Here is a 27667-nt window from a genome sequence, read left to right on the forward strand (position 1 = left end):
GCGGCCGTCACCACACGGGGAGCGGAGCGGGGCGGGCAGCGCCCCGCGCTGCGCCGGGGAACCGGGGGGGCGGGGGGGTGACCCCGGGCTGCCGGCGGGGAGGGCGAGGAGCCGCCGAGGATCCCCGGGCGCCCCGTCGGGCGGCGTGCCGCCTCCGGGAGCCGCGCCGAGCCGGGCAGAGCCGCGCGGGGCCGAGCCGAGCCGCCGCTCGCGGGGCGCCCCCCAGCGGCGCGGCCGGGAGCCAGCCCTGAGGCGCGGGGCGGCCGCGCGCTGCCCCCGCCGGTCCCAACCCCAACCCCGTCCCCGCCGCCGCCGCCGCCCCCGCCCCGCCCCGTGCCCGCGCCGCGCGTGCCCCCGCCGCCGTTGCTCCGTCCCCTGCCGCTGCGCGCCCGGCGCACGCCTCCCGCTTCCTGCCCCGGCGGCGCTGATTGGCCCGCCGCGCGCCCAGGAATGCGGGCGGCCCTTTAAAGGCGCGCGCGGCGCACGGCGCCCGCACTGCTCCCGGCAGCGGCACCCGCACCCGCACCGGCACGGCGCGCACGGCTCCCGGCACGCGCCGCTCACCCGCCCGCCGTCCCTCGGAGCGAGCCCGCCCGCAGGGGAAGGAAAAGCAAAGCAAAGCGAGCAGAGCAAAGCGCTGCACCCCCGCAGGTAAGCGCTGAGGCGGCTCCCGCCGTGCCCGCGGCACCTGCCCCGCGGCCGCCCGGCGAGCGCCCGGTGACCGCCTCCCTTTGCCGTCCCCCGCAGGCAGAGCTTCGCCATGGGGCCGGCGGCGCTCCTCGTCCTCGTCCTCCTTCTGAGCGGCGGCTCGGAGGCCCGGCGCACGGCAGGTAAGGGTCCGGCGGGGAGGGGTCCCCCGGGTGTGGGTATCAGCGGTGGAAGCTGGCGGCTGGCCGGGGAGCCGCGGGCAGCAGGGGGGGCGCCGCCCCGCTTCCAGCCCCCTGCACCAGCCGCCTCACCTGGCGGGGTCCCTGCGCTCGTTCCTCCCCCGCTGCCGGAGCCCGGCGCGGCACCCCGGCAGGTACCGGGTGGCGCTTGGCGCTCCCGTGCCTGCGGGCTCTGCCACGGGGACCTGTGTGCTCCTGGGGGGGCTGCCGCGCCGTCAGGGCTCCTGTCCGTGCACTGCCGCGGGGCGCCGTACCGTGCGGGTCACGCACCGCTCCGCTAGCCAAGGTGCCGAGCAGCCCCGGCAGAAGTGCAGTCGCCCAGCCTCCGCTTACCTGTGCCTTACGGTGCTTGCTCTGATCTCTCTGCAGAGTCCAGGGGTGATGATAACAGCGTCTTCGATCTCTTTGAACTCATCGGCTTTATTCGCAAGGGAGCCGGGCGCCGGGCGCCCGGGGTGCACCTGGTGAAGGGGCCAGAGTCCTCCAGCCCCGCTTACCGTATCGAAGATGCCAGTCGCATCCCTGCTGTCCCTGACTCCAAGTTCCAAGACTTGTTAGATGCCATCCATGCCGAGAAGGGCTTCATCCTTCTGGCCACTCTCCGGCAAGCCAAGAAAAGCAGAGGCACGCTGTTGGCTGTGGAACAGAAGGATGGCTCTGGTCATGTCTTCAGTCTAGTTTCAAATGGCAAGGCAGGCACCCTGGACCTGAGCCTCTCTGGTGATGGCAAGCAGCAGCTGGTGTCTGTAGAGGATGCCTTGCTGGCTACGGGACATTGGAAGAACATCACCCTGTTTGTGCAGGAAGACCGGGCTCAGCTTTATGTGGGGTGTGAGAAAATGGAAAATGCTGAACTGGACATTCCCATCCAAAACATCTTCACGAGAGACCTGGCCAGCAGTGCCAGTCTCCGTATCGCCAAAGGGGGAGTCAATGACAACTTCCAGGTAAGGCTTTTACTTGCGTTTTTGCCTAGTTATCTTCAGTCACCTGCCTTGAAGGTGCATTAGCTAATCAACCAGCCTTAACAGCTAGAGAGATATAGGTAATAGGGAAGAACAACTCTGCTTCTGTATGCCTGATCTGTACCGCCTCTAGATCTGCTAAGCTTTAGCAATGGAATTTGAAGGGTGAAGCATTAGATTTGCGGAGCTAGAACTCTCTGTAGCAGTGAGTAGAACCTGAAGCTTCTGAACAGGTAGTTGTAGCTTGAGCGCTCAACTTACAAAAGATTCAGAGATTCATGCTTTATTTCCTCCTGCCTGAAAAATTGCCAGGTCTTTGTGGTCAGGGATGAGAATGTTAGGAAGCAGGGCTTGCTCTCATTCAGGAGAATAAGGTCATTCGTTTCACCTTGCCATCTGTCTTGTGAAATTACTCTTACTGAACTTAAGTGACCTTAAATGTCTACAGGCTCTCGCTGTGCAAGTTGCACTCCTTTCCTTTGCAGTTGCTGCAAGTAACTGTAATTCTTCCTCTGTCCACAGGGACTGCTGCAGAATGTGCGGTTTGTGTTTGGAACAACTCTGGAAACTATCCTGAGGAACAAAGGCTGCTCCAGCTGTAAGTCTGCAATCTTCTAAATCCAATGACCTATTAAATAAAAGATTCCTCAGTGCATTAGAAAGACAAGTTGAAACAGAACTCAGAAGTCTGCTGACATGCTAATCCACATTGCATAAGAAATAAGATTACTTTTTTGGAGACACCCTAATGAATCTGGTGGCAGCTGTTTAACAGGTGCTACACTGGAATGATAAATGCACGTGATTAAAAAATACACTTGATTTACATAAACTTTATTTACTTTGTCTCTTAGCCACTAGTGCAATCATTACTTTGGACAACCCCATGAATGGTTCCAGCCCAGCTATCCGCACTAATTACATTGGCCATAAAACAAAGGACATCCAAGCTGTCTGTGGCTTTTCCTGCGATGAACTAACCAATATGTTTGTGGAATTGCAAGGGTTACGGTCCATGGTTACAACACTTCAAGACAGAGTTCGCAAAGTGGTGAGTACTGGTTAAAATCACAGTACCTTTCATTACCTGTCACTTAATGAATTGTAACTTGTCCTTTGAGCTTGGATAAACAGTAATAACATTGTAGCTATAACTTCTGTGGAAAGGGGTGTCTTCTGTGTTAACTTCTAATTATCTTCTCTGCTTCTTTCCCCTGCCCCCCTTAAGACTGAAGAAAATGAGCTGATTGCCAAAGTGGTCCAGATTACTCCTGGAGTATGCATTCATAATGGGATCTTGCACAAAAATAAGGAAGAGTGGACTATTGACAGCTGTACTGAATGTACTTGCCAGGTAAGATTCCTTGCGTTCATAAATTCTCTACATACAGATTCATGGCTTGAAGTTATCAGATAATCCTAAATAACAACCTGTTCGAAAGAGCAAATCCTATGCAGAACTGGATGTACTATCATACCCAGAGAACTGTTCAGCTTGTATTTCATCCTATTAGATTTCTGGTATAAATGTAGCTTTCATATAGTGTTACTGCAGCAGTATTTTAGAAGAATCATACAAAATATCACTGATAGAGAAGTTAACACACATTTAATACCATAATTTGGGTTGTCTCTGCTCTTTACATAATCCATGCATAAATTTAAAAGCCAGCAACAACAGAAATAACATACTTAATGTACTACTAGCTTTCCTCCCTGAAGTACTCTGAATCCATATTCTATCGTTCATAGAACCATAGAACAGCTCATGTTGGAAGAGACCTTAAAAACCATTCAGTTCCAACCCCCCACCATAGGCAGGGATGCCACCCACGAGACCAGGTTGCCCAGGGCCTCATCCAACCTGACCTTGAACACCCTCAGGGATGAGGCATGCACAACTTCTCTGGACAATGTGTTCCAGTGCTTCACCACCCTCTGAGTGAAGAATTTCCTCCTAATGTCTTAAAAGAATTTTGGAGTATCAGTCAACCAAAGAGTGGGTTAACTTTCCTGATGCTTTTCAGAAACTAAAAGCTGAGTATTTGTAGATGTGCAATCCAGGGCATCTCACAAAGTTCTGCATCTGCTTCTATAGGTCTCTATCTCTTTGTTTTATATTCAGCAAATGTTACTGTGACTTCTGCCTCTGCCAGTCTCCTTCCTACCAACCCTTTTATTCAATGTTGGCTGCAGTTGCCTTAATATAGTCATTTGCATGGGGAAACAGAGGGATTAAAATGGCAATCGTGAGGGCATTCTTCTGACCAAGCTGCTACCTTCAAGAAGCAAAACTACAGGCTACACTTTAGCTCTCATTCAGGCTGGAGGTGGGCGGCTTTTATCTGGCCTGCTTGGCTTAAAGATCAAAGACCTTTAAGTATAAGTTCTGGATTTTATGGTGCTTTGGCCAAGTCCACTAAACTCATTTTATCTTCACCATATAATCAGCTTAAAGCCATATTAACAGAGGAGAAAGCTGGCTTCTTGGTTCTTTCCCTTGAAGTCTGACCTTATGCTTGGGGTATCATGTGGTAGTCCTTTTGCTAGTTTCTGGTAGTTATTCTTGATCAACTTCTGCAAAACCAAGTATTTTCTCTCTTGACTGAAAAATAAATACTATGGAGGGAGAGTGAGAATAGGATGAAGTTTGACTAAGAATACAATCCATGAGTAGTCCCAGGTATCAGCCCTAAATACAAGGGTCTCTGTATTAAGTGCTGCAGAAAAGACTTATCACTTGACCTTTTCAGCTCCAAGTTCAGACTCCAGAGTTATGTTCATATTTTGCTTATTGTGATTCTCAATTCCTTACAGAACTCTGCCACTATATGCCGCAAAGTGTCTTGCCCTCTCATGCCTTGTTCCAATGCCACTGTGCCTGATGGGGAATGCTGCCCCCGATGCTGGCGTAAGTACTTAATACCTTCACATTTGTACAGCGGTTTGTTCTGTCTTGCTAGACTAGCACTGCTCTGATGTATACTGCAACTGGATATAACCATATACTACTGGAGTAAGGTTAACGTGATGCATCTTTGATTTGAAACTCAAATGACTATCTTCTACTGAAAGAATATAGCAGGTTTCTACAATATGGGCTATTTCTAATTGCCACTTACCTAAGAAATCACTGTTGTCCTATTAAAATTACAACATCTCAACATCTCAGACAGGTTTTAGATAATCCTGTCCTTATGTAGAGAAAGGAGGGATCTGGGGATACATTTGACTACTCTTATTCATGCTGATGTAATTGAGCTCTGAAAGCTAAAGAATATAAAACATCAAAACTGTGGAGGCAGAACATGCTTTTGAGGTATATTTAGACAGCTCCAATGTCTTGTAGTCACTACTGAATACCTTTTAGTAGTGTATGCTATTCCACATCTCAGCAAGTTAAAATATTCTGAGTAACACTATCTTTCCATATCTGTAAAGTAGCTATGAACCAAGCATAATCATAAAAATGTTTAAATGGGTTTCTAGACAGTTTCTATCTAGAAGCTTTTTAATAAGGGCTTTTTAATAAGGAACAGTAATGCTCACTTCCTTTAGATGAATTAAATGAAGCTTGTATGCAATTGGCCTCTGCTATGGCTAGGTTTCTCTTCTCTCTAGCAAACAACTGCTAATTGAACTTGATCTTTCTTAAAGAGAAACTTCGCAAAACTGACTGAACTAGTATTGGTGACTAGCCTGTATACATCTGAAATACTTAAGTGATGCATGTAAGCATTGAAACATTCATCTTGTACAGGAAAGGAAGATGTATGTAGATTTTGAGGACAGTTGTGTATTTGTAAGAAAAAAGTAGGGGGACTATGGGAAACATACTTGGGAGTCTTATTCAGGGCTGTAACAGAGCTGCGCCCCTTTACAGCTAGCGACTATGCAGATGATGGATGGTCTCCTTGGTCTGAATGGACTTCATGTTCGGTGACCTGTGGGAATGGGATTCAGCAGAGAGGGCGTTCCTGTGACAGTCTCAATAACCGCTGTGAAGGGTCTTCTGTACAGACTCGGACTTGCCACCTTCAGGAGTGTGATAAGAGATGTAAGTACTTAATCCGCTTAATCTGGTAATAAGATACAGGCTGCTTTTATTGGCTTAGTACTAACAGCAGAGATCATCCTGTTGCTCTATCACTGGGATGGAGCGTTGGCTTCTAGCTTTAAAGACTAATATTAATCAAGTAAAGTGGAGCAGATAGCTGATGCAGTAAATAAACATGTTTGGGTATGGCTTCCCAGATTAAAAATTGATGCCAGTTTAGGTGTGCAATTCCCCTAGCAATAAAATAGCTTTATCTGTGGTGGTGTTAAGGCTCTCCAATATATAAAATTGTTGGTACAATTCTGGTACTGGCTGTGTTTTAAGTGCTGTGCAGTTGAAATCTCTTTGAAAAGTCTAATAGACATCTCGTTTGTAGTTAAACAGGATGGTGGCTGGAGCCACTGGTCACCATGGTCATCATGTTCTGTCACTTGTGGCACGGGCATGATCACGAGAATTCGTCTCTGCAACTCTCCAGTACCACAGCTGAATGGCAAACCTTGTGAGGGCGAGGCAAGAGAAACCAAGTCCTGCCAGAAAGATCCTTGCCCAAGTAAGTGTTACAGGCACTAATTACTATTCATTAACTTAAACAGTAAATTTCTGAAGTAGACAATTGCTATATAACGTATTTTTAGCAATCTTTTCTCCTTAAAATTAGATGTGGGCTAGGTAAAACCTCACAGGTTAGATTTGGGCAAAGCTAAATTGTTTTCTATGGTAGTTGTGGTCTGACTCTTCCATGGAGCCTATTAATTAGGGCTGCTTCTGTGAGTTATGTCTCAAGTGCTCTCACTACAGAAGTCTAGTCCTTAGTTTGAACCTGGTAGCTTCCACTGAATTTGAAGCTATGTCTCAACTTCTATTTCCCTTCAGTTAATGGCAACTGGGGACCATGGTCTCCATGGGATGCTTGCACAGTGACATGTGGAGGAGGACTTCAAAAACGCAGCCGTCTCTGCAATAATCCTGAGCCTCAGTATGGTGGGAAGACCTGCGTAGGTGAAGCTAGAGGAACTCAAGTCTGCAACAAACAGGACTGTCCAATTGGTGAGTATACCTTTCCCATAAACATCTAAAGGCTGTAGTCAATCTTGACAGTAGTGTTTAAAAAGTATGCCAAAGCCTGTAAAACTCAAGTGCTAGAATTTCAAACTGGCATATTGACAAGATACATTGTTATAATAGCATGATAAGTGTCTCTAATCTCAACTCTCACTTGTTTCTCAGATGGGTGTCTGTCTAATCCCTGCTTTGCTGGAACTACATGTACCAGCTCACCTGATGGTTCCTGGAAGTGTGGTGCCTGTCCTGCTGGCTACCATGGTGATGGTATCCACTGCCAAGATATTGATGAGGTAGGAAGACAACAGTTTTTCCCTTGAAAGGGAACAGAAGAAAATAAGAAAACTACCAGTGCATTAAAAACACTAAATGTTTTCCTGTCTTGCTCTTGCATTGAAGTGCAAAGAGGTTCCTGATGCCTGCTTTATCTTCAATGGAGTGCACAGGTGTGAGAATACTGAACCTGGGTACAACTGTCTACCTTGTCCACCACGTTTCACTGGGACGCAGCCATTTGGTCGCAGTGTTGAGGATGCAATGGCTAACAAACAGGTATTTTCAACTCTTCTGGCTTACAAAAGCTCAAGGTTTCTACATAGCAGAAAGGAGCTATGCATTTCAGGGAAGAAGGACTTTGTACATAGTCTTCGATTCAGAACGAGAGAAGCATTAAGCAATTTTAGTTGGAGTTCAAAATGACACTTTAAAAAAAATGTCCTCTCCAGCTATGGAGGATTCTAATGTTGCATGTAACTTTAGGAGAGCAATTGCATAAGTATGCACTTATGATCCAACAGCACATACCTTAAAGTTATCTTTTAGTGTTTGGTTCCATCTGAAAAGGTACTTTAAGCAGAAAAATAACTAGTGTTAAGACAGCTATTGGAGTTGGGGAGTAGGTATAAAGTAACGTAAGTTTTTCTTTTCTGATTGAGATACCAATGATCAAAATGGGCATGTTTTCTTTATGCCTTGTCAGAATCTGGGGGAAAAGGAGGGATAAAAAGTTACTTTCACTGGATTTAATTTCTGTGGTCCTCTAGGTCTGCAAACCAAGGAATCCATGCACAGATGGAACACATGATTGCAACAAGAATGCCAAATGTAACTACCTTGGCCACTTCAGTGACCCAATGTATCGCTGTGAATGTAAACCCGGCTATGCTGGCAACGGCATAATCTGTGGAGAAGACACTGACTTGGATGGATGGCCAAATGAGAATCTTGTCTGTGTTGCTAATGCCACTTACCACTGTAAAAAAGTAAGTTTATCTAGCTATTAAACTACTATCTGTGTAAAAATGATAAAATATCCCTCTGTATCACTGGTATTGTTAGGAGGCCCTTAGTGTTGCCTTAAACATTCCTGTGGCATGGAGGGGGAAAAGAAGCCTGATGTTTCTATAAATATTTGTTAGAAGTGTCCTAGGAGGAATCTAGTTTAGACTATACCTATATCAGCTTTGCTCTGACAAATATTTATCTTCAGGAGAAGTACAGGATGGTAAGAATCTCAAAAGCAGCCAAATCTTTCATTTTTAAAAAATTATTTGGACTATTGCTTTCAAAGACTCACCCTTGCTATAATATGACTACCTAAAATCAAGAGAATTACAGCATGATTAACATTAACCTGACTGAGGCATTATAATTTTGCCTAATTACTATATCTTAGCAGCTAAAATCCCTATTGTAATCATGCCAAAAGTAAATACATCTGTACTTTTATCCTTTCTAGGATAACTGCCCTAATCTCCCCAACTCTGGGCAGGAAGACTATGATAAAGATGGGATTGGTGATGCTTGTGACAATGATGATGATGACGATGGTATTCCTGACGACCGGGTAAGCCAATGCAAAAGAACAGTCTTTGAGAATGTAGCTCTCCTGTTCCCCTTCTTAAGGCCAGGGTTTACCTTCTCTCCTTAATCTTAGAGGACCATAGGAAACTGCCAGTGACGGCAATCCCGGAAACTTTTGTATATGCATAACTATACAGACAAACCTTCTGCAGCTGGGCTGAGCTTTGGGAAGTGAATCTTCATTACCATTCAGCCATTCCCATGCTTATGCAAGCAGTGGGGAGTTCTGAGATAAAAGCATTCTAGTTCTGTCTGTTTTCCTGCCTTTAGTTTCTCCATTCATATAGTAGTGTAAACAGAATCTGATTAAAGCTTTAACTTAACACTTTTTTTAAAGCAATGCTTTTTAAAGCTTGACTTCTCTCTTTCTTGCAGGACAACTGTCCATTCATCTACAACCCACAGCAGTATGACTATGACAGGGATGATGTTGGTGACCGTTGTGATAACTGCCCCTACAATCACAACCCTGATCAGATTGACACTGACAACAACGGAGAGGGAGATGCATGTGCAGTGGATATTGATGGAGATGGTAGGTGTCCTCTAAACACCTTCGCATAGTTTTCTAGTCACAGATTGATCAAATGTATCTGATATACCGCTGATTTCTTACTAGGAATTTATATGTGAACACAAGTTCTCATCTCTGGTGGTTTCAGGATATAAAGACTATTAAAGTAATGCTTACAGTTAACAGAAATTCACTTTGAAATGTATGCATTTAGGTGCAGTTAAATTTTAGCTCTGTTCCCTACAGGGAGTAGGAACAGAAACATGTGGCAGAGCTAGTGATGAAGTCAGGTTTCAAAGTGTTCAAGTGCTTTCAAAAAATTATCAGGAAGCGTGTGGCTTTGTATAGTCCTTTGCAGCATTTAAACATTTCCCGTGCATTCACAAACTCATCTTAATTTTGCAGGGGTCCTCAATGAAAGGGACAATTGCCAATATGTCTACAATGTAGACCAGAGGGATACAGACTTGGATGGTGTTGGAGATCAGTGTGATAACTGTCCACTGGAACATAATCCTGACCAGGTAGAGGATTTGCATTATATAAGTAGAACATGGGTATACTATCCTGTGTATTGTAGCACATTTGAACAGCAAAGTACAGCTTAAATTTAACTTCTGACACATTCTTACTAACTTGCCAAATGGTGCCTTTATCAAGTAGCATTTCTTCACAGTTCAAACAGCAGTATGATATTTTCCAAAAAGTAATTCTAGAGAGGATCAACTCGAGAGAGGATCTATGTGACTACTGCTTTTGTAAACAGCTTTTAGTTTTTTCAGTTGTAGTGATTTCTCACTGTAAGGATATGAAATACCTGAGAGCATTTTATGAAATACAGAAGGGTAGCGACCATCCTCTTCATTAGCTTATTGTATATGTAGTCTATGACACATGCAGGTTGCTAATCCTACAGGAATTCTCATAGCTAGTTAAGATCTTATAAACCTAGTAATGGATTGCAAAGCTTGCTTGTTCTAAAGTCTAGTTCCAGTCTTCCTAGGATAGAAGCAATAGCTAAAAGCCTTAGACATGTTTTTAGGGCTTGCAGGATGTACTATATATTATTAACTGCTTCTAACATTTTATATTTTGACCTGATCATACCAGAGTTAAATGCTGCTTTGCATTTTGCTTAAACAAAGTTTCTCTAATTTTTAAGTCCAAAATAATTAAGTTTCAAAGGATTACCTTTTCCTTCAATAAGGTGAAAGCAGCATAGCTTGCTTTTCTTCTCTAGGGAAAGAGTATATGACACTTTATAAAACTTAAGGGGAATCCAGCCTCTCATGCAGCTTACTGGTTCAAAAATAGTTGAAGACAAGTGGATAAGGCTTGTGCTGTCCTGTCAAGTAAAAGGCTTTAAGATTAATAGCTTTAGGGAAATAACTGGAATGATTGAAAGGTTAGAGGTGTTGCACATCAGTGAAATCTAGTTCAGTACTGTCTGTAGCCTAAAAGCAGTGTTATTTGAAGGATTTAAACTGAGACTACAAAATTTTTTAAACTTATTTGTCATTCACTTTACTACTTTCCCACCTTAGGGTGAAAAGTGGATGAAGATCCTTTCTACTTATTCTTCTCCACAATTTGCAGGCGATGTCTCTTAATGTTAAGTCTGAATATGTCTCTAATACCTTACAGCAACCATCTTCTCTCTTAAAGGAGAAATCCCAATTAACTCTAGCTATTAAGGTTCTCATTTCAGTTTAAGTGGCTTATAAAATGTTCCTTATTGTTTTCCCATTCTTAGGAAGACACTGATTCTGACCGCATAGGTGATGAGTGTGACAACAACCAGGACATAGATGAAGATGGCCATCAAAATAATCTTGATAACTGTCCCTATGTGCCCAATGCCAATCAAGCTGATCATGACAAGGATGGAAAAGGTGATGCCTGTGACCATGATGATGACAACGATGGTATTCCTGATGACAAAGATAACTGCAGACTGGTTGCCAACCCAGATCAAGCTGATTCTGATGGTAAGATGGCCACTACCATAGTAACATTTTAAGACTATCTTTCAACAGTTCATATCTTTTTCATGCTATTTAAGGTTGGACAGATTTTCCAAGTAAAAAACTGTCTGCATGATATTATAGCGCTCCTTAGGAGTAAGGAATAAAACGATTAAATATCCAATTTATTGTCAAGTGTATGAAGTATCAGGCTGGAGTGAACGTAACTGTTATGGCTTCTGTAGTCTGCCAGCAGTACCTGGGCAGTCAGAGCTTTGCAGTGAAGCTTTCAACTCCAAGTTGCAAGACTTGAAAGAAACTATGCTAGCAAACAACAAATGCCTGATTGCTCAGAATCAGTCATGGTGAACTTACTTGCATCCTGCAGGTGATGGACGCGGAGATGCTTGCAAAGATGACTTTGACCAAGACAGTGTGCCAGACATTGATGACATCTGCCCTGAAAATGTGGATATTAGTGAGACTGATTTCCGAAGGTTTCAGATGATTCCCCTGGATCCCAAAGGAACATCCCAAAATGATCCAAACTGGGTTGTGCGTCACCAGGGTAAAGAGCTGGTTCAAACAGTTAACTGTGACCCTGGTCTTGCAGTTGGTAAGGAGAACTCTTACAGGCATTACACTGGGTGGGGGGCGGTGGTGAAGACAAAACTGAGAAGCTATTAAGAAGTTTAAGAGTTGCAAAAATGCAGAATCTCAGACTTTTTCTCTTAATGCCCATGTAGGTTTTGATGAATTCAATGCTGTGGACTTCAGTGGTACCTTCTTCATCAATACAGAAAGGGATGATGATTATGCTGGCTTTGTATTTGGCTACCAATCTAGCAGTCGTTTCTACGTTGTCATGTGGAAGCAGATCACCCAGTCTTACTGGGACTCCACACCAACCAAAGCTCAGGGCTACTCAGGTCTCTCCATCAAAGTTGTGAATTCCACCACAGGTCCAGGAGAACACCTTCGTAATGCTCTGTGGCATACAGGAAACACTCCTGGCCAGGTAAGAGAGGCACTCTAACTTACTTTTTTGTACTGTAAGGCACACTGTTCTTCCAAAGTTAGACACTTTCAGGGGGTCTGCAAATGCTGCTCAGAATGGGGTAGACTTTTTGGCAATACAGTAACTTTAATTATGCAATTTTTTGCATGATTATGGATAAAGTTAACAGGATTACATGCTGCAGATAAGCTTTCCAGCAGCAGTGAATCAATTGTTTCTGGACTACTGGTGTAGGTTTACTTTGAAATCACCTGTATTTAAATTTCTATTTAGATATTTCAAAAGACCCCATTACAGAACCTACTGACTACTTTAAGCCTTTGCTACTCAGAGACTATTGTCAAGGCACCTTCATATCAAAATGTCTATCTCAGACCTCTGGCTAACTGAAATCCTAATTTGTAGGTGAGAACTCTGTGGCATGACCCTCGTCACATAGGCTGGAAAGACTTCACTGCATACAGATGGCGCCTTAGCCATAGACCAAAGACTGGCTATATCAGGTAAGCATCGCCCTTTAATCTTAAGTAACTGTCACAAGGAAACTGGATGTCTGCAGAAGTAAACCTAACAATCTTGTCAATGACTGAACTGTCTCTTTGTAGAGTTGTAATGTATGAAGGGAAGAAAATCATGGCAGACTCAGGACCGATCTATGACAAAACTTATGCTGGTGGTCGGCTAGGATTATTTGTCTTCTCTCAAGAAATGGTGTTCTTCTCAGATCTTAAATATGAATGCAGAGGTAAGGAAGACTTTGTATTGAAGAGATCCTACACAAATGAACTTATTGTCAAGAAAGTTGCTCAAGAGAGAATAGATCAAAAATAAGAGCTAAGGGGAAGCTCACCCATGATCTTGCATGGCTTGGTTTCAAGTGAGTTTTGCAGATAGAAATGGAAAGACTTTGATAAACTCTTCAGTTTAAAATCTTCACAGTTAAAATTCGAATGTGTAACATCTATAATATCTTAAGAATATTTTTATCCTGTTCATTCAAAGCAACAGGAATCCCAGTTTCATACCTGGAATGGGAATCTCTTAAAGATATTGTCAGCTGTTGATTCATTTTAGTCAAAGAGGTGAAAATGCAAAATACTGATTTTAGCAAGAGTATAATTACGACATGGAAAAAAACCTGATTTGCTTAAAAACAAGTGAAGTACAATATGCACAGCCTTCTGCTCTTGCAGTTCAGTGCTAATATGTGCATGTGACTAGTTCCAGGTGCCCCAGTTGCACTTACATAACAATTCCTGAAGTCACAGTGTAATGGTTACATGGACTAAAGTCTAACTTCAAGAAAGTACCTAAACACTTCCAGTATTCTTTACCAATATGCTCTTTACCTATATATATAGGATTTATTGTCTTAGACTTAATCATGTATAATACAGAAATACTTACTGTCTTAATCTTCTTTTTCACAGATCCATAATCCTAAGGTTATTGGATTCAGAGACTATTTTAAAATGCTGGTATTGCACCTTCTGAAATGTTTAGCCTTACAAATCCTGGGACCATTATATTACTCCTTCCTCTCTTCTTTCTGCATAAATGTGGACTCGAAACACATTACCTGCCTCAAGAGAATGCTTTTGAGAGAATGAAAGTGAGAACATACTTGGTATCTGACCTCTGCTGAAATGGAAGGAAACAAGTGTCTTGCAAATGAGAATTGTCTTCACTGAACAAGCACACTTCTTTCAGTAGGAAAGACATTTGTTTGCTGTTTATCACAGTGCAGTGTCACTGCCTCTCTAACTGGAGGTCCCATGGAGTAGCATTTTTAAAAAAAAAAACATCTTTGGATGTGCTGTGGACTACTTAAACTGAAGACCTTTCATTGTGTGGGGGGAAAGGGGCTTTGGGTGGGAGGGTAAACTCTCCAAATCTTTATGGGGGGGTGGAGTTTTTAATGGGGTCTCTGCTACCTTGGTTTACATCCATGTAACTTGCAGAAATGATTATCCTTGTATGTGTTGCATCTTTCAGATGAAAACACCACCCTTGATCTTGCTTGGGTGGGTTAGATCAGCTGCTCTATTACACAGGACAAAACAGATATCTTAAAACTGATTTCCATGATGGGAAGGAGGATGCAAATTGGCACACTGGATCACATGAGCGTTTGGAGAACTGGGATTTACAATAAGATTCTGTTTTTTCCTGGTTAGATGCAGATCTTTCTTACCTTTTAAATGTTTTCTTTCAGATATGGTGCCAGAAAGCACCATCATCTCAACTAGCACTGTGCTGTTCATAAGGAAACAAGCATGTGCTTCACATTTTATGGTTAAAAAGGCACAAAAAACAATAGCAATGAAAACATTCCTTTTCTACATGCCATAGATGCTTTAAACCCTTCACTTCTTTGCAGGGGAGGGGGCCTGTAGATAAAATACTGAAATTGTAAAATATTTATTTTTTACCTATCTTTGATATTATGACTGAGGGATTATTGTTTAAAACAACAAGAAATGCGTCAAGACTATCCACCTAATCATTGTTACAAGTCTTCACAACTGTAAGATTGTAAATACAGATTATTTATTAACTCTCCTCTATATTGAAACTAGAGGGTTTTAGTTGAGCAAAATCTTGTTTGGAGCAGATAGTGGTGATGTATTTGTTACAAAGAGCAGTTTTCCCATACTGGCTTTGAGGCACAGGGAAAAGTGGCAGGGTGGGGAATGGAATGTTTGTTTTTCTCAGTCTGAGCTCAGTGCTGGCTTTTCCTTTCTTTGTGCAAGGCAGTTGGTAGCCTGGCAGGCAACTATGCTGCTGTGTTAAAACTCAAGTCCTTTCAGATGGGAGCAGTTCCTGTCTCATCCATCGTGCTAGAGCTGAAGGAATGCTGTTTATCATCTTAGCAGTTACTGAGTGCTGTGAAACATCTGCAGTGTTCTACCACTGGTCAGCAGGCCTGATACAAAAGCAAAATACCTGCCCTGAGGAGATTGCAGAAAGAGGCACAATGACTACAGTCAATAACCATTTAGTTTTGCTATTTGTGCTGCTGCACACTAACTATTGTAACTATCAATGTGCAGCTCCTAAAAAGAAAAGTTTTTCACAGCCTGGATAGAACTTCAGGAACTTGCTGCAGAGGGAGAGGGCTTGCTGTACATTAATAGAAGACTTTTTCCCCATAAAAGGGGCAGCATTCTTATGCCTATAACATTTCCTTGTCTTTTCAAAAAAGGAAAAGAAATGAATACAGTGAAAGTTTTACATACAAATATTACCTCATTATTGTGTGACTGAGAAAAACCTTTGGATTAAGCAGAGTTCAAATGTCTAACAAACTTTAAAGCTACTGTAGTACTAAAGAGTTAATGCTGTACATAGTCAAAAATTTCTTTGCAGAAAAGTGTATTCCCAGTAAGGAAATGGCATTGGAAAAACATGTCAAATACAATTTCTAATGTTATATTTTTCTGTCATCTTGTATACCATTGCTTGTATTTTTATAAATTATTTTTCTCATTGCCATTGTAACAGTTAATCACATAATTGTGTAGATATGCTATTTAAATAATTTATCATGAAATGCTACCTGTAGAGTTAGTATTTCTATTTTTATAAAATGTTTGCACACTGAAGATTTTTTGCTTCCCTCCCAATGTTTTTGCTAGCATAATTTTCTAAGAACATGCTTTTTTTGTAAACGTTTTTAACCGTTTTCATGTTGTGTAAGTTGTACAATAAAGCTTCTTACATATGAAGAACAATAAACCACCATGGACATTTATATTTATAACTCGTCATCTAGTGTTACTCCTGTTTCGTAATACTTGTGGGCCACTGATATACAATACATAGATTTCTTACTCATGTCAAGTTAGCCTTCAAAGCAAGACATTTCTACACTCTTTACATTATGACTGAACAGGACATAGATGAGCTCTCACCCCAGCTATAATAGCTTGAACGCCTGAAGGCTCAACAGCTGAAGGCTTAGCTCTTTTGCAGTTAATGGTCATGGGCAGTTGCTAAAGGCAGTGTTGTGGGCTCCTCTAAGTAGACACAGCCACAGTCCCCTTGATAAAGCCACAATGGAAAACAAATCTCTGAGGGATCTTAATCATTCCCAGCCAAGCCTACCTCATCTTTCTTTCTCTCGCATGAAAAGAGGTAGCAGAATAAATAGCTGCAGAGGCAGATGGATATCTGTTCATATCTCTTCTGGACTGAGACTGCTAGTGTAATCAAAACGCCGATGATGTGGCACTGTACCAACTGCTGGAACAAAGCGCTTAAACAAGGGGTAAGAACAGCTATTCAGTCTTTACTTGCAGCAGCAGTTTGTCTCATGAGCTCTTTAGCAAAGCCAGCTACCATATTCCAAGTGCTAGATATCCGCATAAGTGGGTCTTGCAGATGCACAAAATTATTCTTTACATAGTTTCCTGAGGCAAATTCTGCATGGACCTAGACTTGATTTGTTTAAACACTTTTTTTCCTTTCAACCTTGCCCTCATATAGCTGCCCAGGGACTGAAATGAGACTTAAATTTTACTTACTGGTATTTTTCCTTTCCTAGAGTATTTGGTGCTTTGTATAGCACACTACACCTGGAGCTCCCTCTTCATCTTCAAAACCATGGATATGCACACACTAAAATTCTTCATAGCTTCACAGTGTAGCACAGGAAGGCTGTTGAAAGCACTCCAACTCCTCAGAAGTGCAACGTGAGAAGGCAAATGAAATTATGGAGACCTGATAACGCTCTGGTAGCAGCACAAGCTCCTGAATGCCTGGCCCATGAGCATCATTGCATCAACTCAGCTTCACATATCCTAGAGCATGTAAGAAACTAGCACTTCCCACCTAGCACTATTTTAGTGTAGAACCACCATCCTCCTTTCCTTTGGCTTGTTCACAAGATGCGACGAGCAGAAAAACCTGAGCGACTCCGTGCTCTCAGCAGTGTCAGCTGGCCAAACGTGTCTGTACACACACTATAATGTTTTGGCTGTTGCAGTTACTCAAGCAGAGGCTCGGCTGCCCTGCTCCACTAAACACAGAAAAGCCCTGTGTTTAAAAAGTTGGGGAGAACTGGCCCAATATTAACCCAAAGGAAAGACAGCATCTTTACTACAAACAGCAATTCAGCCCATGCTGCCAACTGTCTATTTCACAGGCTGTAACAGGGCTGACAGGGCAGTGACTCTTTAGTCAATGGAGCAAAAATACCACAATTACTGCAATAGTGAGAATGAAGAGTCCTGGTCTACGAGTTTTCCCCTATTTTTGTCACTGATCTATTGAGAACAGTTTTGTACGTCTTAGTCTATCCCACTGATAACAAGGAGAAAAATAACCAACAAACTCCTGACCTGATGCTTCCAAAATATGACTGGCTGATGAACTTCTGCTTTCAACAGTGACAGGACTGTCCGCTTTGCTCCTCTGAAGTGAGAACGGGTAGCTTCTTGTGCAACTGCAGTGTCAGCGTAACCCGTCTGATCTAACCCAGGCCTGCCGTGCTCAAATGCTCTGCCTCCCAGGTGCATCAGGTGAGAGAACTATAAAAAGTTCCCACCTGGAGAATCTCTTCACTGTACTTGCAGGAAATAAAAGTCTGGATTTAGAAAGCCAATCAGTTCTATGAACAGACATATAAGGATGTAAGTCAATATAATCAAAAATTTAAAAAAGAGAAGCCATAATGCATTGGAAATGAAACGAAACGAAACAAACAAACAAAACAGAGGTGTGATACACCAAAGAGCAGCATCTGCCCAAAAGAAGAGAGAAATGCTACCCATGAATTTGTAGCACTGTATGCAGTTCCCAGGTGATGCTGTTGTGGGGGAAGCAACTCTTGGCAGGCAATCCCAATGACCTTGTCTGAGCCCAAGCCAAAATTTCACACAGATTTATTACATGCATTTATGTAGTATAAATCTGTACTATCTGAACTGGGAACAATATATGCCTAAAAATAAAAAAGTCACACCATATGTCTTGTGTTAATCCATAGCTTAAGTCTACCCACTTGTTGCTGGGAGAGTGTGAATACAACAGGAAACAGATCTACAGACAAGGTAAGGTGGGGCTGTACTTGCCCAAAGAAACAACTGACAAAGAACATTTTGATTTTGCAATGAAGGCTGTAATATGGGAACTGGTTGATTTTAAACATAAGTTCATTTTGGAAAGGATTGATGAGATTCTAGAAGAGAGCATCTTAACACATCCACAAGGTGATATCTAGCACTTTTTCCTCACCTCTTCCAAGAAAGAAAGAACAGGTGCACAAATTTGTATGAATATTAGGGTAGAATGCCTCTGGCAGTACCCTTCCCACCAAAACTATGCATACCAAATACACAAAGCAAACAATAGGAAAATAATGGCATAGAATGGTATTTCCACAAGAAGACAGCAAATTGTTAAGTACAGGAGAAAAAAGATCTAAATCCAGAATACATGCCTGTTAATCAAAATTACTCATGTACTTTTAGCACTCTAGAAATTAATAGACGCTTGCAAGCATTCCAGTTTGTTGGTGGTGGATTTTCTTAGGCATAATAGATAAGGTACTGCAGATTCAATTGCAAGCAGTGAACTATTTCACATAGACTTAAATGACAGGGAGCCTTTTATTCTAAATACTGCACCTGGATTCCAGCCAATCCCTCAATGAAACATATAATTGGATAACTGTAGGTTATAGGTTGAGTAGTATTCAAGCAATCCTATTCTATTTATAAAGGAAACAGTTTTCCTGACCTTTAAATCTAGCTACAAATAAAAGAGCAATTATTTCTCAATAATTAAATGTCTTAAAATTTTGAAAAAGAAATAAATTCACAGTTCTTATTTTTGCTAGATTTCAAAAACTTTTCTAACTTAACAACTTCCCATGCATCTGCCAAACCACCTTGCCTTCTGCGTCTACCCTCCAAAAAGTAAGATTCTCTGAGGTGGGGCTCTTTATTTGTACGTGGGGTGGAAAAGCACTCATGGCATTGTAAGCGTAACAGATTTTGCAACCAAAAAAAAAAAAAGGCAAAAGAGGGAGACCTTATCTAAAGTTGTGGTTAGAAAGCCTGTCTAAGAAAAGAAACAAAAAGAAGTCCATTCTCATATTATTTTCCTGATTTTTTTTTCTAGAAAAGAGTTGGGTTTTATATATATAATAGAAATTATAGTTCTTATAATTCTTGAAATTTCAGAGATTGAGCTGAAAATAACAGCCTTTCATCTATCTTTTCCTGATTAGGAGGTAAAAAAGCACACCCTTTTCAGCACTTCTATTCTACTTCTTGCTAGCTGATGAGATGTTTAAGCAATACCTGTAAGAGCACCCCTTTCCTCCCATCTATGCAGCAGGTAGTTTTTGCACAGCCTGTTTTTACTCTGTGCTCAGAACAGTCGGTTACCAATTCTACAGGTGTTCTGCCTGGGAAATGAGATGGAGAACACCCTCTAGAAATCCACAAGATAGGTAGCCATTGTCTGCCTTGGAAAAAACATTTGATCGAGAATTCCCGTGGGGCTTTTTCAGCCTTTTTTTTTCTTTAAATGATGGAGCTGAAAGTCTTTCCACCCCTTGATAGAATTGCTTTAAATCAAACTGGAATTCTGGACATACAAGAATGTTAACCATAACTTCACTCCTTTTATCATTGTTGTCTATAGTCAACAGTTTCTTTTTTTATATCAGGAAATTTAGTCCGTCACTTCTCTGAAAATGGAAGAGACCCTCAACTGCTATAAATCTGCATAACAACTGCAGATCTGCGCTGACCTTTTTCTATCATTACAGTATACTGAAATCAACACCATTATTCTTTAAATCATCCTACCCAAATAGATGTATTTCTAATACATATTGTATATGTATGAGTCATGAAGATGAACCACCCTTATCTTCCTCTTTGGAGTTTGTTATTTACAAGTGCAAACCATGCAGAATTGAAACATACACACTGGAGTAAATCAGAATCAACAGCTGAGCGCTGGCCACCACAACCACTAGCACTATCTGTTTATTCATGAGGAGCATCAGCAACACTGGCAGAATAGTTTGGTCTTATATTGCTCAACAAATCAATACAAGCACGCCAAAATAATCTCTTCATGGGTATTTTGCTTACACAAATATTACATTTTTGAAACAGATGTATTTACCTTGTGCTGTAAAATTGTAATGGGAAATGAGATAAGGAGCACAAAACAATACAAACCTATCTATGCGCACACAAAACTTCTTATTCCTCACTACAAAACGAATCTCAAAGCCCAAAAGTCTGAAGGATAACTTTAAAAATCAGTCCCCTGTGCTCTGCTGTGTTTCAGGATGAACAGAACTATGAAAGACTAAAAAGAAGCTAGGAATCTCTTACAAAATGCAACTTATGATCAACGAAGCTATTTATTTTGTAAAACCTGTTTCCAAATACTGAGTTAGGCTGCAAATAAAAATTCATTTGAATCAGTTAATCATCACTGCTCCATCACTCCCCAAAGACAAGCAGCCACCACATTCCAGTGCAGCTGGCTGCCTGATTAGGGGGGGAGACAGGAGAAGGGGTTATTGCAGGGCACAGCTGAGAGGCACCGAAAAAAAAAAAAAGAAAAAAAAAAAGAAAAAACCGTGAATCCTGCTAGGCTCAACTTTCCCTTTACCCTGATATTGGTGATGTTTTGGCAAATGACCTTGTCACTGTATTTTATCTCCATTATTCTATACTTCTTATCAGTAAACACGTTTTGCCAAATAATTTTACTTCATACAGATTTACTTAAAACTAGAAAAAAAAAAAAAAAGAAGGACTTTAGTTGATATTTCACCTTTAACATTAAGCAAGAAACAAAATCTTCCCAAAGAACTTGCTATTTAATGTAATGCAATAGGAATCAAGCACAGGTAAATGTTATGTCATCAATTTCTGGCACAATTTGAGTTTGGGTACCCACCCTAAGCACCTTTTTAATAGCACTTTAAGTGCTAGATCCCTGCAGTCTGCAGTGACCATAGCTGGTGGGGTGCTCAGCATTACCCAAGACCTGAAGCGAAATAATAGAGTTCCTGTTGGAATATACAAATCAATATTTATTAAAACTTACATGCTAAGCATCCCTGAAATGCCAGATGAGAATAAAAATTTGTATTCATGGCTTCAGGAATATTGAAGTGATGAGGTTCTTCCTTGAGGGTGCTGACGAAAAGTTTTTTCATAACAGTAAGATATTTAAGACAACACAATACACCTGAAAAGCAAGAATGAATTATTTCTCTTATATATTATGGATATTCTACATTTAAACTTGAAACAGGACTTAGTTTTCCTCAAAACTATCCTAGGTCTTTAACAAGATTTTTAAGGACTCTATAAAGCATGACTTCCATGTGAAAATACATTGGATTGTGGTGAGATTATGGCCCTGTACAGCCCTTTATGAATATTATACAGGCACAAAAAATACTATCAAAAAAAGCTTGTCAGTATTGCTTTGATTGTATTTATGGTATAGAAAATAAATTTTGACAAAGGCTTGTAATTTTTAAGGAAGATAAGAAATACTTTTAGTTAAGTAGATTTGCAAAGCTCCATGAAATCTGCTTACAACAATCTTTCCATGCGGAGCAGCAGGACTATGCAGAATGCTCAGTATCCAGGGGCCTGTTATTATTGCTGCAAAACAAGTAAAAATATTAGAAAATAAAATAATAGATAGCACTTGGTTGTCAGAATGTAAATGACATTTTTAATTAAAGTAGGTTAGATTCTGAACTCTGTTATATCCACACGATCATCACTTCCTCAGGAGTGCACATCCACTCAGATTTGCAACACTGCAAATGAGTTTAAAATCTTGAGTAATATGTGCATTAATTTAAACGTTCAGATTAACTGAAGTATGCCATAGCGCAGCCATTGCATAGTTTATGTTGTATCCATAAATCTGTTCTTGCTGACTGTTAATTGGCTAATACAGTATCTCAGAGAGAATTTTGCATTTCAGCTTGTGTCAAATGAGATCTCATCAATGGGAAAATGCTACAATATCTCCTCTCCCTCCTTCCACCCCCCAAATACCTTTAAAAGAGAGCCATTAATAATGTCTTCTTATCCTAACACTGCAGTGCATACAAGGAGAAACTAACCGCCAGCTCACAGTAAGTATAAAATTCAGGGGAAATAGTAGTTAAGGAGTAGACAAGCAAAAGCTTGCAATGGATTTTTATTATTATCCCAAACACGAACCAGCTGCATTGCCGTCCCCCCAGCTAGCCATTGCTATAAGGTTTCACATTCCAGGCACTGCTGGGCCAAACTTCTGAACTCCTTCACTTTTCTTGACACCAAGCCACCACAAGGGACCACGAGCTTTCCTAACTTCATTGCATTTCTTCACTTGGGGATATGCTTGTTTGCCATATGGTTACACTCTGCAGGACCAAGAAACAGACGCAGCTGAGCAGGCTGGTTCTGATGCCCTGATCCAGCAGAGGACCTATGTAAGTCCCTCCCTTCAGCCAAGGCAGCAGCCCAGCAGACAGCCACTGGGCAGAAAATTGAGTAGGTGATGGGTCCTTCACCAAGTCAGGGCTCAGCAGTCTGAGCCAGTACGGCAAACTGCACTGGGGGAACTGAGGTCACGTTTAAGCTCACTTCCAAAAAACAGTACATTGTATGTAAAGGAAAAAAGAAACTATTATTATACTAATTTCAAATCTCCTCTGAAAAAGTCTCATCAGTAGAAATGGAACTTCACAAGTTTTACTTTACATTATCAGATGGCCAGATACACAAATATATATTTATTTATTAGATGGAGCACTCTCAGGAATTTTAATGAAGTGCAAGCGTTTATATTTTGAAATCAAACTGCAACAGTATAGGATAATAATTTTCTCTTAAGAATAAATGATGTCATGGAAAAGTTTCCAGTGATGACAATTCATTCCCTTCAGAGTGTCTGAAATGATACTGTATCAGTATAACATCACCGATGGAAGTTTAATGACGCTTTTAGAAAAACAGTTGGGTAAAGAAGCACGCGATCACTGTCCCCTCAACTTCCAGTCTTCGTATCATCTGTAAATAAGAAAGAATCATATGCTGAACTGCTGAAAGCACAACATTATTCATAAGAGGAAGAAGCAACAAGCTTGTGATACATCTACTTAGAACTTCATATAGCCAAAAACAAACGAACAAAAAAGAGCTGGAAACAATTACTGATTGGCTCATACAAAAGAGAAATAACAACTTTTTCATATCTGTACGTAGGTAAGTCTGGCTTCTGTTTATCCCAGCAAACATTATCTGTATTCATATGTGTATGACCCTGATGCAAATTACTGTCTGTTCCAAGAAACAGGAATTACTACTTTCTGAAGGCATATACGAGTTTCCTTTGGACATATGCAAACATACATATATATACATACATGTATGTATATAAAACAACACTAATAATTATGTCTTCCTTAAATATACATACTTTAATATATTACAGTAAATCTGTATCACTGACTACACTATTATAGGGACGGTGAAACTGAAATTGTGCTAAACCAGTTTTACACAATTTTGTTTGCTTACACAGCTTTACACAGAGTTTAAACCAGGCATAGCATGCCAGAAAACCAAACTATTTACAGAAGATTATGCTTATATTTTTAAATGTCCTTTAGAACTAAGATCACAACAAAGCTCAACTATGTAAATCTCTCTTAAAAACACAAATAAACCTGACAGTTCTCATAATTTCATCTGCAGGTGTATTTGCCTTAAACTGGACTCCACTGGGATCTCCATTCATCAACACAATCAGTAGATGTAATCCTGTCTGAACTAATAACAGATTTACTTATAAAATACATTAGGCAACTTTACAAATTTGATAAACATCACAACTTCTCTCTTATGGCCAGGAGTAATTGTTTAAGACAGAGCTGAGTCACCTTTACTGGAAACAAATTAATTCTGTGGAAAGGCATCAGGGTTTTTTTGTTTGTTTGTTTTTATGCTGCACGTTTTCTTAAAAGCAGTAAGAAAGATAATAAGAATGCACTGCTGTCTATTTCAATGTTAATTTTGGAAATATGTTTTTAGGGTTAAAGTGAATATTAGCTGAATATAATAAATCTGAATATAATTTAAACTTATGGATAACTGCAAAATATTTGGCAGTAATAACAATTACAAAGCCGTGGAGTGGGTTTTATTTTGTGCTTACTTTTGTTCTGCCCAAAGATTACCATTTTTAAAAATCAGACTGACACAATGACTCAAAACATGTTGAGATAACAAAATCTATCAAGAATTTCCCTTAGTTTTGTTTTTAAGTCTTCAGTAAAAATGAAAAGATTTGGAAAATTCAGAAAATTCTGAAAAAAAATTAGGTAAGAAAAATGACTACAAAATCAGGATGTGTATTGGCCATACAGATTTGAGGCCTATATGGTTGAACATTACACCGTCACTACAGAAAGAGAAGATCAAAACAGCACATTGCAGTGCTCTAGTACAAGGTATGATTATGACTCAAATATGTTTAAATTTTTATGTGGTAAACATAAAACATATAGTCACTTTAAAGATTTAAAATTTCACCATGAGATGTTCCATACAGAAAATTACTTAATAGCAGTGTGTTTTGCTGAAATCTCCTTTCTCTCTTATACAATAAAATTACTTCATATTGACTACATCTATAGCAACAGGCTTAAGTGGTGACCTGCTCACTTCACTACACAGTGGCTAAAGTGCGTGGCATTTTGCTTGAATTAACATACTCCTTCTTAAAATACACTAATGAAGGGAGACAGTAGAGGAAGCTCTGACTGTACTACATCTATTCAGACTAAATGAAGGAGAACTTTAATTCATGTTAAAACAGCAGGTTAAGCTCGAGTTTTTCCTCACTGTTGATTCCTCAAGAAGGAAGACCGATGATGTAGCATGTAGCCACTTTAATCCTGCATCAAATCAAGCTGTCCTTGGCACAGGTGGCTCTCTGTGGCGTTCCCCACCACCACCACCACCTGCCTCTCCCCTGGACGCTTGCATCTGCATGAGGAGCAAGGCTAGCTTGTGAAGTTAGCTCAAAAGTGACCTACCCCCCAAAACTGCTTTTCTGTAAGTACTATAATTCTACTTTCTTTCTGTTGTAGTCATGGCCTAAATCTCATTATGGGCAAATAATGGAGAAATATAGCAGGTGAGTCAGGAAACTAAGTTTGTCTGGCAGTGTAAAAACAATAATAACAAGTCTCCTTGCTTCCTGAAAGGTGGACTCACTCAAAAAAAAAAAAAAAAAAGTATTATTATTCCCTTCACTGTAGAAAGGTTAAGTACAAACAGTTAAAGAAACATTTGTGATCATAATTAAGCAATGATAACATAGATAAGAGGTATTAAGATGTTCTTCTAAATTACCAATGAATAAGAAGAAATTTTTCCCAAATTTCAAAACAGGTTACCACTATAACAAGAATGTATCCTAACAAAGCTAACAAAATTTATTAATTTAAAATACAATTAAACTGTAGCACTTTAATCAGAAACAACTTCATACTATCATAATTTTTATGGAAGAAATGAAAGATATAGATGTGATGTACCTGCCTTAAATCTGGCTTATTTGAACAGTTTGTTTTCCAGAAAGATAAATGGTTTTAGGCTAAAATCTAAACGTAGATTTAGATTACAATATCAGTATATAAATGCATTTAAGCAAAGGAAATAAAAGCAGAGATGTATCCAAAATCTTCTTATAACAACAGACAGGGTCAATTTATTTTTTTTTCCTAGTGCAAGTCTTATTCTTTCTTTACTGAATTAAAAGTAGTTTATAGAAATTACACAGTATTTACTCATATTGGTATTTTCTGTGCAGAAGATTGAATTCTCTCCACAGAATTTATTATTTTTAATATAGCTAAGTCTTGCTTGTTTCTATGCTACAGAATTTACCTTATTAAAAACAGGGAGAATAATTGCTCTCCATAGAACAGTGAACATGACTTTCTACTACCAGAAAGATAATCCATATATGTAGTCAACACTGTTTCCCAGTTGACAGAATTAATCACCATCATTATTATATTTCATAGGAGTTCTAGTCTTACAGCTAATTATGTCAGGAGAAAAATGCTGATAAACATTGTTACTTTCTGTCTATTATTTTTGGCATAGTTTTTTATGTTTTATAAAAGTACATCCTTGCCCTACCATAATACTCAGTGTGTATTGGTGCATACCTCTGGTGAGAACCTGCTTGTTTTTTTCATCATAATCAAAAGCCTATTCTGAAGGGTTGTTAAGGGTCTCACCTCCTTTGGTTTGCAGTGGTATGCTGAGAATGTCAGCCTCTGTGGATGGCTCATTGTTCATGCTGATGCAGTATAATGGTTCACCCAAGAAAGACGGTTTCTTCAACCTTTTTGTGTTGAGTGCTCTTGACATAAAGTAACCTTCTTTAATACTCTTATCTCTCATCTTCTGTAAACCTTCTAGGTCATCAGGTTCCTCTGTTTGGGCCAGTGAATCCTTTGATAAGTGACTATCAGCCAATGCTTTGCTGATATAGTAGCCAGGGATTTCACCCTCTGCATTAACACACAAGCTTTTGTCTTCAAGTCCAGCCTTTTCCTGAGCTGTTAATGTCCCTACAATATGGTCTTCAACTAACATTTTGGAAAGAGTAGATGTAGAGTGAAGAGTGGAGTCTTGACTTGTGTAACAAGGGGGACTTAATCCACAAGAAAGAGATTCCTGAGACTTTGGCATGGTAACGTTGCTTATTGTTCTCTGAGACTGCATACATTCTTCCAGAAGGGTCTTAAGCTGCTCTTCAGAGAGGCCCGTTTTCTCTTCAGTCTGAAAAAAAAAAAGGGGGGGGGGGGGGGGGGGGGGGCAAGAATTTCTTCTGTCAAAATATAATTAATGAAAAGCAGCACCATAAAACAGTTTGAAATACAAAAGTGCTGGCAGAACTCTTAAATTTATATAAACTTTTTTTTAACTCCAAACTTAATTTCAATATACATTTATATAATTGCGTCATTTATGTAACATCCACTAGGTTCTAGATAGATTAGGTGCTGAAAGTTAGGAAAAGAAGCCTGATGTCCAAGAAGCCCTGAGAGACCCTTGATTTTGCTGAGTCTTCCACAAGATACCACTGTTTCTTGATTATGAAAATACGTGGGTTTTTTTGTATATTTTGGTTTGTTGTGTATACATGCAAACACATGCACTTCAAGATTTAGCTACTAGAAACAAAACAGCACATTGCTAAGACTTTCAGCTGTCAGTACAATACAAGTGGGGCCAAAAATGGTTTTGGACAGCAGCAGTCC

At 40.5% G+C, this 27667-nt stretch overlaps 2 protein-coding genes across 4 annotated transcripts in view; one reads left to right on the forward strand and one right to left on the reverse strand.

The window, feature by feature from the left end:
* Window positions 1-489: 489 nt before the first annotated feature.
* THBS1 (thrombospondin 1) lies at window positions 490-16087 on the forward strand. Its single transcript, XM_080595286.1, has 22 exons — window positions 490-651; window positions 748-830; window positions 1257-1834; window positions 2375-2450; window positions 2707-2903; window positions 3081-3206; window positions 4670-4763; window positions 5736-5909; window positions 6286-6462; window positions 6786-6959; window positions 7140-7267; window positions 7374-7526; window positions 8018-8236; window positions 8713-8820; window positions 9213-9372; window positions 9757-9875; window positions 11105-11339; window positions 11704-11931; window positions 12062-12333; window positions 12739-12836; window positions 12939-13078; window positions 13764-16087. Exons 2-22 carry the CDS (start codon window positions 761-763, stop codon window positions 13769-13771), a joined length of 3534 nt encoding a protein of 1177 aa, XP_080451412.1. The 5' UTR covers window positions 490-651; window positions 748-760; the 3' UTR covers window positions 13772-16087.
* Window positions 15516-27667, reverse strand: part of FSIP1 (fibrous sheath interacting protein 1) — a 90435-nt gene continuing 78283 nt past the window's right edge. For 2 of the 3 annotated variants that reach the window (XM_080595288.1, XM_080595289.1), the window contains exons 12-13: window positions 26639-27185; window positions 15516-21986 (exon numbers count right to left, since the gene is read on the reverse strand). In XM_080595288.1, coding sequence (XP_080451414.1) covers window positions 21856-21986; window positions 26639-27185 — 678 coding nt within the window. In that variant the 3' untranslated portion in view covers window positions 15516-21855. The remainder of the gene's footprint in view (window positions 21987-26638; window positions 27186-27667) is intronic. The other variant, XM_080595290.1, reaches the window with a different exon arrangement.

This window comes from Anser brachyrhynchus (genome assembly GCF_964034855.1).
Source record: "Anser brachyrhynchus genome assembly, chromosome: 5".
Lineage (NCBI taxonomy): Eukaryota > Metazoa > Chordata > Aves > Anseriformes > Anatidae > Anser > Anser brachyrhynchus.

Coding starts and splice junctions, on each gene's coding strand:
- THBS1 (XM_080595286.1), top strand. CDS start 761: ATGGGGCCGGCGGCGCTCCTCGTCCTCGTCCTCCTTCTGAGCGGCGGC. Junction 831..1,256: donor GGAGGCCCGGCGCACGGCAG/GTAAGGGTCCGG, acceptor ATCTCTCTGCAG/AGTCCAGGGGTGATGATAAC. Junction 8,821..9,212: donor ATGGTATTCCTGACGACCGG/GTAAGCCAATGC, acceptor TCTTTCTTGCAG/GACAACTGTCCATTCATCTA.